Source organism: Sturnira hondurensis, unplaced genomic scaffold (assembly GCF_014824575.4).
Source record: "Sturnira hondurensis isolate 20B ecotype Veracruz unplaced genomic scaffold, ASM1482457v3 Scaffold0016684, whole genome shotgun sequence".
Lineage (NCBI taxonomy): Eukaryota > Metazoa > Chordata > Mammalia > Chiroptera > Phyllostomidae > Sturnira > Sturnira hondurensis.
Genome location: NW_028089315.1, coordinates 2906370 through 2920938, shown reverse-complemented (window position 1 = coordinate 2920938; position 14569 = coordinate 2906370). Strand labels below are relative to the sequence as shown.

At 36.8% G+C, this 14569-nt stretch overlaps 1 protein-coding gene across 3 annotated transcripts in view; it reads left to right on the top strand.

Moving 5' to 3' along the window:
• The window catches only part of PRKG1 (protein kinase cGMP-dependent 1), a 1201643-nt gene that overhangs the window by 1034239 nt on the left and 152835 nt on the right, over positions 1–14569 (top strand). For 2 of the 3 annotated variants that reach the window (XM_037066937.1, XM_037066936.1), the window contains exon 8: positions 11990–12055. In XM_037066937.1, coding sequence (XP_036922832.1) covers positions 11990–12055 — 66 coding nt within the window. Of the gene's footprint in view, positions 1–7291; positions 7441–11989; positions 12056–14569 lie in introns of those variants that run through there. The other variant, XM_037066938.1, reaches the window with a different exon arrangement.

Below are 14569 nucleotides of genomic sequence, written 5' to 3'. Positions count from 1 at the left end.
TACACATGCAACTGGCAACTAAACATGTTGAGAGATCTAAAGTGTGCCACCCTAAAAGTTGCAAAGGGTGTTAAGAAACCAATGTCCCTTCTGAAAAAATACCTTCCTTAGCTTGCTATCTAGTTCCTATAACTGCTGCCAGGGAAAGTGGGGCAAAAGGCAGGGCTATAAGTGACACAGGCTGATACTGTGCCATTTTGTTTGCTCTGCCTGCCAGGCTGGTGTGTCTTCAGTGTGGTCAGAATAGGCCAGTGTAAGTTGGCTCTGGCCCTGCTAGCTGGGGACAGCTCTGGGGCAGGGGTTAACGGGTGGCCCAGGTGTGGACAGCAGCTAGCATGCAGTCAACACAAAAGAGACCCTTTAGGAGAGTAAATGACGTCAACAAATCTACCCACAAATTGCTTGTAAGAGACAACTTCTATTATTACATATATAGTATTTACTTTAACAATATTTATTTTATGACAAGGAATTCAAATGCATAATATGAAATTAAAAAACTTCATCTGACCTTTAGTCACACATTCTTGTCCTGAGGGTAATTATTTTTTCTAAGGTATCCCAAAGATATCCATACATTTTTATATATATTTATTAGTTTGTGTATATTTTACGAAAATGAAAGCATGCCTTCATGGTCCTGTTCCATGGTCTTCCCACTGAAGGTATCCTGGAGATCAAGGACATATAGGTTTCTTTCATTATTTTAATGTATTTTAACATTACCATGTATTTATTGTACACATTTTTATTTTATCAATCCCACATTGATAGTTACATTTCCAACTTTGTTAGTACATGTTTTCAACTTTGTATATGCTGTAGTAATATTCTTTTAATGTCACTATTTTCCAAAAGTGTGAGCATGTATGTAGGATAAATAACTGCAAGACAATTTTTTTAAAGATTTTATTTATTTATCTTTAGAGAGGAAGGGAAGGAGAGAAGGAGAGAAATATCAATGTATGGTTGCTTCTCGTGAGTCCCCTGCTGGGAACTGGCCTGCAACCCAGGCATGTGCCCTGACTGGGAATCAAACCATGTTCGTGTGGTTTGCAGGCCCGAGCTCAATCCACTGAGCTACACCAGCCAGGGCAGACAATTTTAATAAATAACGCCCAAAGGTTGTACTAGATTATATTTCTACATACCTTTGTACTTCTCTCACTGTGAGATGAGACATATTTTCATGTTTTAAAACCATTTTTTCATTGTCTATGAACTGTTCTTAGTGTTCACTAATTTTTTAAGTGAGATGTTTTTAAAATATTTTTATTGACTTATAGAAACTCTTTACATATTAAAGAAATGAGCTTTAAATATTTATATACAAAAACTGTATAATATTTTTGCCCTGGCTGGTGTAGCTCAGTGGATTGAGTATGGGCCTACAAACCAAAAGATCATGATTCAATTCCCCATCAGGGCACATGCCTGGGTTGCAGGCCAGTTCCCAGCAGGGGCCAGTTCCCAGCAGGGGATGTGCCAGAAGCAACCGTACGTTAATACTTCTCTCCTTCCCTTCCCTTCTAAAGATAAATAAAATAAAATAAACTGTATAATATTTTAAAGTTATTTAAAACCATGTATAATTTAAATATAGGGACAGGACATGTAGGGTATGTCTGGTATACCAAAATTCTTCGTAAAAATTCATTGATATATTTAGTATGTCCAATACCCTGTTTACTTTCTCTAACTAACAACAACTGTAGGAGTTTATATTATATGCAATGATTTGGTTTTAGCACTCTTTATTCAAATTTGCTTTGTGTACACATAACCATGAAGAATAGATAGAATATTAGATGCACTGAGTTCTAAAATCACAAAAACAATGTATTTATTCAAGTAAGGCAAAATAGGAAATATTTGATGAGTAAGTAACGATGAAAAATAGATCTTTTACAGTTTAAGTCTATTTAAAGTTCTGGATATTTCTCTTCCCTAAAAATAGGCCAATTAAAATCTAAATTTTAATTATCAAAATATGATTTTACAGACCTTTTAAAAATGATTTTATTTGTTTATTTATTATGTAGAGAAGGGAAAGGAGGGAGAAAAACATCAAAGTGGGGTTTCCTCTTGTGCTCCCCCAAATGGGGAACCAGTCTGCAACCCAGGCATGTGCCCTGACTGGGAATCAAACTGGCGATCGTTTGCTTCGCAGGCCAGCCCTCAACCACTGAGCCACAACAGCCAGGGGAGTTTTATAGACATCTTTACATTGTTCTTGACATCTGATTATGAGAATATATTATTTTAAATGAACATGTCTGACTTCTATGTGAATTCATTTTATGTCACAGATTAAAAATACGAATGTGACAATCAGTCTCGTGATATGCCACTTACATATTCATCATAATTATAGGCTTACAATATCCTTTTCCATCTAAAGGAATATGCTTGGATTCAGTATAAATTGTCTCAGAAGCATTGAAAACCTTAATAATTACAACTTTTAAAAAGTGTCCATGTTGGCCCTAAATGGGTAGCTCAGTTGGTTACAGTGTCGTCCTTATATGTCAAACCTACAGAATGATTGTAAGTGTTAAATATATAAATTAACTCCAAATTTTATTCTTCTTGGTAGCATTGGTGAATATTTCCATTTACGGTATCAGTCCACTTGCTGAAAGAATTCAAGTCTTCTTGGATGTATGGAACATCACAATAAGTATAAAGAGAGTAGTAAATTTGGAAGTAGCCAATTTGCACTTTTATCATATTCTCTTGCTGCACTGGTGGTATGATGAAATTTTTATGTGACACATAAACTTCGCATTCTATGGCATGCTTCAAGGACATAAACATGACATTCATTAGGTTGAACCAAATAAAATTGCCATTTTTTTCAGGTTAAAATGACCATTTATTGGCAATTTCATTTGGTTCAGTCTAATACATGGAATTAGTAAAAGCGAATAGGGAGAAAAAAGCAATTGCATAAAGACACACCATGTCTTTTCTGCCGTGCTCCCTCTGGGATGCTAGCTCAACAGAGGTTCAACAGTTCTCCATACCGCTTCCAACTTCCACGTTTCAATGCACTCATTCCTCTGAATGGGGATGTGATTGATGGCTTTTGCTCTTTCTCCTAGTCGCTACAGATCATTCTCTTTATATTCCATCACAATTAGCGTTAAAAAAAAAAGCAATACTGAATCCTCGATTCGTTGTCGGGAAAAGAGATGAAAAAGGGAGATGATGTCATTTTTAAAAATGGACTTTTCAATTTAAGTTTTTGGCAGATCAAGGTATTTGATAATTTCTAATAGACAAATATACAAGACTGAAAAACACATTGAGCCTGAGATAGTTTTATAACAAGCTATAAGACAATGTACAATATGTTTAATTAACACTGTTGTTACTGGTAGAGTATGAGTGGCATTTACTCTGGGCTCTGGCTTCAAACGTTAAAACTCTTTGTGAAGTTTCCAAATGTAAAGACTGTTCCCCCAGAGTGTGTTCTATGAAGAGAAGGACATACTATTCCCATTTATTCTGTTATTTTATTAGTTGTTTGGAAGTGCATATTTCAATATAATAATGCCATTTTTAGGGGCCCATTTGGTCTTTCTCTAAATGATTTAGAGATATTTTAAGATGAAAAAGAAAACCAGTGTTACTCTATTGTAATGTTAAAAATCAAACCTGGAGTACAACCTACTAGATAACTAGTTCATTTACTAAAATCAAACACTCACTTTCCTATGTTTCCTGGTCTCTGATCCATACTCCATGAAATAATCTGAATTAAGATAAACCTGGTGGCTTGCTTTACTTTTCAGAGAGTCTTCATGTAATTTTGTAATGTAATTGGCCAAAAAAGTTTGAATTGTAGGAGAAAGGGAAATTAATAAATAGATAAACCATTCCATGGGTGTCTCGTGGGTCATGAGTACTTTAAAGAACAAAATAAAGCATCGATCTTTTCCTTTTCTTTCTGTTCTACATTTCACAGAGCTGAATATTAATCATTCAACTTCTCCTATCTTTAAAACAGAGAAAAAGGCAGCATGTTGGAATGCTGACTGGAACTGATGTACTACTTAAACCTCAGTGCTGCATGTCTGAAATGACTGTTAAGCTGCATGGTCACGTATTTCAAAGGTTACCCAAAGTGCCCTCAAGCCAGGAGAATGTTCTCTCCTGTAAAGATTTCTAGGCCACATGTCAAAGGAGCGTCTTCTATTTCTTATTCTATTACCAACTTAGTGCATGACCTTGAGAAAACGCCCAGCCCTCCATTTCATTTTTTGCATGTGAAATGGTGACTGAAATCTCTGCTCTATTGTCCTCTGTAATTAGTTAGAATTTTGCCAACATGGACACTTAAATTTTTTTTATTGATTGATTTTAGAGAGAGAGAGGAAGACAGAGAAACACTGACTTGTTGTTCCACTTAATTTATGTATTCATTGGTTGAATATTGTATGTGCCCTGACCAGGGATTGAACCTCCATGTTAGTAATGAGAAACAAGAGACTGCTGTGGGTAAACTCCAGAAATAGTTCTGCACTCAATTCTATGTAAATCATGACTTGATATTTTTTAATATCTTTGATAGTACATTGGTTTTTATGCATTTGCTTTTTCATTACTCCTATATTGTAAATTGGAAGATTTTAAAGGGCAGAGATCATACTCTCTGCTATATATGTTCTTTAATATACAAATGGTTGTGTAGTAACTTTTATTTTAAAAAATGAAAGGGCCACCAGTGTTTTAAAATCATTTATCTAAAATAATTTTCTTGATGCTTTATTTTATTCTGGTGTATGAGTTGTTTCCCGAATTGAATGTAAGCTTTTCAACTAATCCTTAAGAGTCTATGTGGTAAGGGAAAATGGCTTGCTTAGACGATCCTTTTTTAAAATAAATATTTGAGGAGCCTGCAGGCACTGAATGATGTGGCCCTGTCTTCTTCTGTGGCGTCTCCTAGTCCTTGCCTTCTTTCCTCAATCCCTGAATTCCAACCTTCTTGTTTTACAATAAGCTGTTTTCTACCTCAGGGGTACCGTACGGTGCTTCCTTCATAGCAAATGCATCTTGTAACTCGTCTTGCTAACCTAGATTATTCATCCTTCAGAGCTTGGTTTTTAATGTCCTCAGAAAGATTTACTGACCTCTGAATCGCCAGTAGAGGTGCTCCCTAATGTATCTCTGGTTGCATGTAGCTGGATCAGTATTTTCAAGTATACATCCGCATACCGATTTAACATCTGTCTCCTTTACACCTCAGGGTTCCAGCTTTCAAAATATAATAGCTGTCAGTAAACATGTTTTAAAATAATTATTGAGTTATTAATTATATCCATGATACATGTGAATACTTAAGAATGATAAAGTGTTTAAAGGACTATTAACCTTAGTTATCTCTTGGCATCTGGTGTTACAGTATTTTTCTATTTCTCACTCTCACTCTTTTTAAGCTATCTAATTCTGTAATTAAATGTAGACATTTTATGGGAATTTTTTTCTTTAAAAATGCTATTGAAAGAAAACAAAACAGAACAAGGACAAAAAACAAAAAATAGAAAAAAGTGTTAGAAATCAGTGAATACGCTCTTGAGAGTTTGTGGAAATTTGCCTGGAACGTTTGAATTGGAGTCGAAGGTTGCGGGAGGAGTCGTCCGCATGGGCACGGGCATAGAGATGTCAGCTGGCGTATTTTGAAGATACATCGATTTGCCCAAACTGCTGTAGGGGATAGTCTGTAAAGGTCCATATAGTGCCCGAACAGGTGGCAGGTCAGATAGGAGAGGACCTCATACTCTCCATGAAAGGGTAGGAACTTTTCCCTTTTGAGTGTTTCTTTGGAAAGCTCTCGTGCAAAGAGTTTGCATGGCTGCATTTATATTTGAAACTGTGCAAGTGAGATATAAATTAGAAAAGGAAGGAGTGGAGGCAGTGAGATCAGCCAGGAGGCCAGGTTAGCATTCCAGGGCAGAGACAGTGGCAGCCCAGAACTGTGGCTGTGGAAATGCAAACGAGACATGATGTGTGAGGAAGAGAAACGGCGAAGATTGAGCCACTATGACCAAACACATGCCGTGGTGGAGAGAGAAAAGTAGAAAATGCATCGAATCTTTTGAGCCTAGGTGAATGCGGGAATGATGGTGTCCTTTACTGAGATAAGGGAACCCACAGAGAAAGGTGGTTTAGGAGTTAAGAGAACATGAGTTAGGTTTGAATTAGAGGTTGCAGTGGAACTTCCAGACAGGGATGTCTGGTGGGAGAGAGGTAAATGTTAGAGGTGGAGACTTAGAAGTCATTAGTATAAATCTCATAGTTGATGCCATGGGATTATGTGGGATTTCCCTAATAAGAAAAATAAAAGCAATATAAAAGAAGGCCAAAAAGAATTTTGGAGAAATGCCTAGATTTCAGTGAACCAGGGAAGAGGGATCAAGACAATGAATTGAGATAGTGGTGTCAGAAATGAGTTGGGAGACTGATATTATTATAGAAACTTGGGGAAGGTGGTTTCATGAGACAAGTATATTCAGAAGGGTCACATGCTTCCTGGACGTTAGAGGACCTGAAGATGGTGATGGTGATGGCGATGATGACCATGACAACAATGACGATGATGAGGACAACCGTGATAGAATACAAGCTATCATTTATTGGTTACTTACTCTGTGCCAAGCTTGGTTAGAAGACACATATTCATTTGCATGCATTAATTCACTTTGCACTTTGCATGTGTGTTCTATTAGAACATGGGAGGTATGTTGGAATAACTTTATGGCTAAGCAAAAAGTAGGTCGGTGAATGGTCTGAAACAACTTATTCTTTAAGAATGCTTATCTGCTCTGGGACCAGACTTATGCATTCCGCAATTGAATTTACCATAAATTCTACAATTCTAGTACCTAAGTAATTCAAAGTATAATTTCACTCTAAGTGGCCTTTTGATGCTTGTCATAGCATATTAATTTTAAATATCCTACTTGTTGTAGTAAGATTGCCTTTGATTTTGAGATGAAAGGGCTTTGTTTTGTCCTATGTGGTCCAGACTTAACTATGAACATCAAGCTGTTGCATTTGACTAGGAATGAAGGACCCTGGCCCATGGATTATCTTAAATTCCTAGGCAGTTGGAGTAGTGCCAGAAGACTGGCACTAAGGGAATGCTGAGACTGTTTATGACAGTCACATTGCTCTGCAGCTGCAAGGGAGAGTCCTGACTCAAACAGAAACTCTGCATGAACTGCAGTCCACTTTGGCCTCCTGCACTCCGTCTTCCCCTGAGATATCAATCAACAACTGAGTTCTCCACTAGCCATGAGGCACAAGAGAATTGCTTTAGAACGAGAAGAGTCAATGTTAAAGCCTTGCTATGGATTATTCAGACACTGACAGTGATTCTACTTTGGGATACAGTGATGATGAAGATTCCAGTGATGAAGTTCAAAGGATATCAGAGTCGGTGCACAGAAAACTATTATTTGCAAATATTTTGGATATTTTTGATGTTCTATGGTTTCATTGAAAGGAATGTCTAACTCCACCAAAAATGCTTAAAAAGTGAACAGTGCTAAACTGTGTAGCTTTGACAGTAATTATTCATTAATCAATAGCAACTTTGTGAAATATCTGTTTACCTGCCAAACAGTAGCTACTTCTGCTGTAGCTCATGCTTATTAATTGCTATGCTGAAATCAACTAATACTGGTACAGAAATTAATGAATAGGAGATTTTATTTTTAAAGATAATGTGCATGCTAGGCCTGGGTGGTTATATAGGTACGTGGACATTTACTTGCTATAAAGAAGTGCTCTGAGTATTCAGAGGCATTATGTGTTTAGCGAAAGGTTTTAATTAAACATATTGTACATTGTCTTACAGCTTGTTATAAAACTATCTCAGGCTCAATGTGTTTTTTCAGTCTTGTATATTTGTCTATTAGAAATTATCAAATACCTTGATCTGCCAAAAACTTAAATTGAAAAGTCAATTTTAAAAAATGACATCATCTCTCTTTTTCATCTCTTTTCCTGTGTCTAAACCCATATTCTGTGAAACCCTACTAACTTGGCAGGTGTTCTGTGGGGAACCAGTATCATAACTGCTGCATATGGAGAGAAGTTTAATATCAACATGGAGTTATTAGGACCTTTGCATATATGAGTATGCAATGCTTTATATCTGAATCCAAATGATATTTGCTTTCACTGTGGTCCTTTGATCTATAAAGGAAATAAACATACACAGTAAGTCTCAGCTTATATGAGTAGTATTCTCTCATTAGGAACTTCTATTGTCTCACATACTGTAGGGGATTAGTATGTGCTGATACTAGGTAAAATAGTCTATGGTCTTTCATAGGAGCAGGCTCTCTGAGTAGACAGGGATAGCTTTGAGACACCTCATAGAATGGCATAATGGCATTAAGCACTTTGATAGTAGAAATACAATGACAACATACAGGCAACATGAGTTTGGCATTAAGTAAACTTGGCATTGAATGATTTGTGATTTTTATGTAGCATTATTCTAAAGCAGCGTCACAGGGCTAGAAGAGAGCAATGGGTAGGAATTCTAATAGTTTGGAAACCAAAATGGTTTATTGAATTAGCTTTGCAATTGGGCAGTCATTAATATATCAATGCTATTTTTATTGACAGTTAAATATATTTTTATAATGATTGACAGAGAGATATGACTACTTACTACTCAGAAGTTATTTTGCATTAAAATTAATTTAGAACTGTTATGCAATTAAAGTGAGACAGCAGAGTGTATCAACAGTGGACTGTTGTGGAAAAAAACATGGACTTTGGAGCCAGCCAGATCTCTTTTCAAATTCCAGAACTGCAACTCAGTAGCTATGTCTGACTCTGGGTGTGTTACCTAACCTTTATCCCCCAGAGTAAATCTGAGATCGAATACCCACCTTCTGTTAAATGCATGAACTGATATCTGTGTGAATTGTTTAATGTAGTTCCTGATATATACTAGATTCTCATTAATTGGCAAATATGGTAATCTCCTTTTTAATATATTACTTCCCCTATGTGGTGCATCTGTTCTATTTGGATATATGTCACTTTACTAGGTGCTAAGCCTAATTGTAGGCTATAGTTTACAAATTTTCCTTTTTAAAATATTTTTAATTTTTTTAACTATGTCACTCTTCTGATCTTTGATTTTTTCCTCATCTACATTTAAAAATATCTATGTATTTATTTGTTGCAAGAAAATTGCATTCACCTTTTCAAAGTATATCCAGTTTTGGCCAGATAATATGATGAAATTTTAAAATATTAAAAACTGGTAATGAAATTATTTTTAAAATTTATATCCACAGAAAGTATTATCAAAAGGAAGCATTGTTTTATATATATTATATTCTGAAAGACTGTAAGCACTTACTAAATTTCGAAGATGAAAATATGTTTTAGGGGAAGTTAGACTTAATGTGATATTCTCTGTAAAACTGTGATAGTTTGTTTTTGTTTTGGTTTTTTACACTGGCAGCAGTTTTTTATAATTTATGCTGCCATAAGCCACCTTTTCAGAAACAAGACATTCCCACAATTTACGAAAGACCTGATGGGTATTACTGACATATGCTACTTGTTTCCACTTCACCAAAAATTCCCACTCAGAAAGTAATAATGGAGTTGGAAATATACTGTCTACTTCTGTGGAGCAAAAAGAAAAGCTACACTGTTCTTAGGTAGAAATGCTTCATAAAACACAGTGCTCCCTGAGGGCAGACACAACAATACTGCTGGTGAGAAGCAGTGGAAGTCAGACACCGCAGAACACGTTGCTCACTGTGTGCCCGGCATTGTGATCAACGAATCTCTGATATCTCATTTAATGCTACAGAGTGGGTGGGCATTCTTATCACCCCCATTTTTACAGATGAGGAAGGTGAGGCTTTCCCATGGCCTGTAGCCTCTCTTCTAAAAGCAAGACGGTGCGACTTGTTTAAGAGTTAAAGCCTGAGCTCTGCTGTACCACCTGAGGGCCATGACTGGGGTGCCTGGGGCATCCCTGTACCCAGCGCCTCCTGACACCTCCTATGTTCCAGACCTTCGGGATAAAACGGGGAGCAAATCTAGCCTTGGAACATGCCTTCCTGTGGTTTACTTGGAGGAACATGGGGTCATTAAACAAATAATTGTATAAATTATAAATAGTAGTAGGTCATTATGTGAAGCAGTACATAAAGGAAAGCTGCTCTGGTTAATTTAGATGGGCCCCTGAGGGAGGGGCCCATGGACTGAGGTCTAAAGGATAAGCAGGGGTGAGGTGAGCCAGGCAGGAGGCTGGGGTCAGATCGCCAGGCTGAGGGAGGCAGGGTAAGGGAGATGAGATGTTCAGGGATGGAAAGCAGGCCAGTTTGGCTGGAAGGTGGAGAGAGCGAGGGAGGCACTGGAAGGCTGATACTGGGAGTCGTGGAGATAATAACAAAAATTTTAAAATTACAGGAGAACTTAGTATGGTAGGCAGATTAAAAATATACAATAATCAATACTTTCTTACTTTCCCAGTAAGAAACAGAAATGGGAAAGGAGTGCCACTTATAAGAGAAACTAATTATATAAAACAACTAAGAATACTTTTTTAAAATGTCAGGATCCAAGGGAAAAAGATTGAAAAATCTTATTGAAAGACAAAAGAAAACAACAACTAAATCTGAACAAGTGGAGAGTCATGCCATGGTATTGTATGGAAATTAATCTAATCACTAAGTCCTTTCCCCAAAATCAATGTACAAATGTAGATAAAACTCTACCAGAGACCCAATGTGGATTTCTTTAGGAGAAGAAAAATTTTAAAGTCTGTATGAAATAGGAATGTTTAAGAAAATCATCCAAATATTTCTATAAAAGCTTTTAGTAGGAGAAAATTTGCTTTACCAAATACTAAATATGAAATAGATACTATAAAGCAATAGTGATGTAGCAACAATGAAAGAGAAAAGGTCAGTAGAAAATGCAGACTGCGGAATGATATGTGGAACTTAGTGTATTTTTTAAAAAATAACAATCCACTGGGAACATCTTTATTATTAAGACTTATTTGTATATTCTGTCATTAGAGACAGTGATGCTTTAATTATACTTTTTAGAATGTGTTAATACTATATTATTTTTATGTACATATCTCTGTAATCCATTTCAAACACAATTATCATTAATTATACTTAGACATTTTAATTTTCTAGGAAAGAGTACATTTTCAAGTACAGCTTCATGATTTCGTGACATTGGTACCATTAAATTTTTAGTGGCTCAAAATGACATGTGAATACTAGTTTACTAAATCCACCTCTGACCACTGGATAAGCCATAGATAGTTGGGCAGACTTTTAAAGGTTTACGAGGTTAATAAATATCCCTCCAGTGATGACTTAATAGATTCTACACAGACACTATAGACAAATTTGAGTCCCTGTCACTAAGATTTATCAAATACTCTGGAAGATCTCTGGTGGAGATGCCTAACTGTGGATTATAAATTGCCAAAAGATTAGCCTCATGAAAACATGGTCTCTAAAGTAAGGAAATAATTGAAAGAGATCAATAGTTCCCCCAGGTTATAGTGAGAAATTCCTGCACACAGGAATTAAAGTCTCCATTTCCAGAATGTATCTGCAGGTCCTTTAAAGATTTTCATCTATCCATGTTCAGGACTGTCTTTATCATTATCCAATTAATTCATTAATTCCCCCAAAAACATAGGGAGTGATGATACAAAGTTGTGTTTCACTTGTACCAGTGAAACTTTAGAGATTGGAACTACTGAATTCTATCTGTACGATTTGTATGATTCATGACAAGATTAAGGCCATTCCTCAGGGCAAAGACATGTGAAAGATGAACAAAGCTTGAACCTGAAAGTGAGTAAATTGCAAGATTGTACATAAGTTAGTATGTTTCCTGAATTAACCACAGTGAACACTGTTCTTTGATTTTAAAGGTTATTTTACTTCCATTTCTTTCTATTTTTATACAGGGAAGATGTGAGAACAGCCAACGTGATCGCTGCTGAAGCTGTGACCTGTCTCGTGATCGACAGAGAGTGAGTACATCGCCTGTTATGCACGGTGCACCTGCACACAAGTGACGCACACAAGTGACGTACCATAGTTCTGGGAGTCAGGCACTGTTTTATGGAGCTGTTGATATGTGTTTTATATCTCTCTATTTTAAAGTGACTTCTATAGTTGATTCTCATTTCCTATCATTCTTGAAAGTAGCCTGCTCTGCCGCTTGCGGTCTTCGTGAAGGTACTTAATCCTGTGCGCGTCACCTTGGTGAGCACAGTTGTACACCAGAGAAAATGCAGCATTTCAGCTGCATTGTGAGGGTCACTGGGAACACGCCAAGAAAGCCATGTGTCCAACTCTGTCTCAGTAAGAAGGTACTTAAGCGATGCTAGTGGTTTCTGTACATTTTTAGAATAACAATAATAATAATAATAATAATAGTTAATATTAGTGTTATCAGAAGGTGGACTATTCTTTGATCATGGTTTAGTTAGCTCATCTTTTCTTCCATCCCCAGACTCCCATAATAGAAACATTTTAGGAAGACAGTTTTGGATAGAGCATCGATTCTAGCCATAGGCATATATTTAGGACCATTGAAAACTTGTTCCAAGATGCCTGTCCCTGTTCATTCTCTCCATTCTGGCTTGCTGTTCCCATTACCCATTGCACGAGTGCTTTATAGGTTAAACGCAAATATCAGATGGTTGACCCAACAAGAACATGATTTAAAAACATGTTCACTATCTGGAAGCAGTACACCAGATTTTTCATTATTTCAGTGTTTATTAGTAATTTTATCAGAAAAGCCAACTGCCTGACCCAAGGAGAACTGTAAAACATCCATTTTTACATGCTAGGAATAAGCTGTGAGTTTCAGTGCAAAATGAAACAGCTGTGATCAGCCCAAACTGTTGGAAGTGAATGCTGAGTTCAGAGGGGTGTGAGTAAAGAGGGAACCCACTGGATTAGCAAATCTCATGTTTGGAAGTCCGTCTGTGTTGGATCTCTTGCAACAGAGCGGGGGCAGAGCTGCAGAATGATAGTTATATCCAGAAATATCTCTGAAGTAGATATGCTTTGTCTGATACCCAGAAACAGGAATTTCCCAGTCATTCGTTCTTTCATCCAGCTAACATTTTACTGAGGATTTACTCTTCACATGGCATTGTTAGGGGCCCTGGGAAGCATCAATGGAGCAACACAGATCCTGGTTCAGGAGTTAGCTTCTAGTACAGTTTTGTGGTGTGTATATAAATAATCATCATGCAGACAAGGATGTAAAAAGGGTCAGGATACGCATTTCTGGGAGTCTGGAAAAGGAAGTGAGTACTGAGGAGAATCAGAAACGTCTTCATGGAAAAATGGTAATATTAGGTGGACCTGGAAGTGTAGGAGAGGCAAGATAAATAGAGTGAACAGCATATGCAGTGCTTACAAAGGCACTAGGAGCCATTTTGATTGGCTAGAGTGAGGCTGTGTAAAGGTAGGTGGGGGACGTATTGGGACAAATAAGTTCATGGATATATTGGGGGTGGTTCACGAAGAACATTGAATATTGAGATAAGGGTGACTGACAACTATATGCAGCAAAATAATGTCACTATAACATTGTATTTGGTAGGCTAACCTGAGAATGCTGCATAAGATGAATTAGAGGGAGGAGTTATGGACAGAATATTTGGTGAGGAAGCGATAAATCCAAGTGCTGATCCTGAGACCATTCATAGGAGGAATGACTGAGAATGAAGAGGTAAAATCAGGGGGCTTAACACTTGACTGAATGTGAAGGGTGAGGGGGAAATTAGGGTCCTAGTCAGGATTGAGAGGATCTAGAAGGAATATGGAAGAGGAATCAGTTTGAGACACACAGGTATTCCACTAGAAATATAATGAATTTGACATACAAGGTGTACACTCAAGAACACATGCCCTACAGGAAGTGCAAAGTGTGGGACAAAAACTTGTTAGAGTTAACTTAAAATTAACTTAAAATCGCTTACATGGAATTAACAGTTGAGGCCATTAGACTAGATGAAACTGCATGGAAAAGATAGGGAAGATAAAAAAAGCAGGTTTACAATTTGGGAAAATTTTCACATAAGAAGATAAATAATATAAAACAATGAGTAAAACAGATGTTAACAATTTTAACAATCACATCAGTGTAGGAAACCTCAGAAGCTAAGAAGATTTTAAGAGAAAAGGAATAAAATCCAACAGTGTTAAAATCAAGCGAGAAGCCAAAAGATAGTCGGCTGGGAGAAAAGTTTTAATAAAGTCATGAGAATGCAAGGGGCATCAATGGTAATGGAAGGAGCCTTGACTTGGGGTGGTAACATACAGTACAATATACAGATGATGTAGAATTGTACACCTGAAACGTGTAGTTTTATTAACCAGTGTCATCCCAATACATTCAATAGTGTAAAATATAAAATTTAATATAGTGAATTTTTTAAAATAAATAAAATAGAACAAAGTCCAAATTACAGAGTGAGTGGGCATTAAGGAAGTGAGCACTGAGACTAAATGCTTCTTTCCTT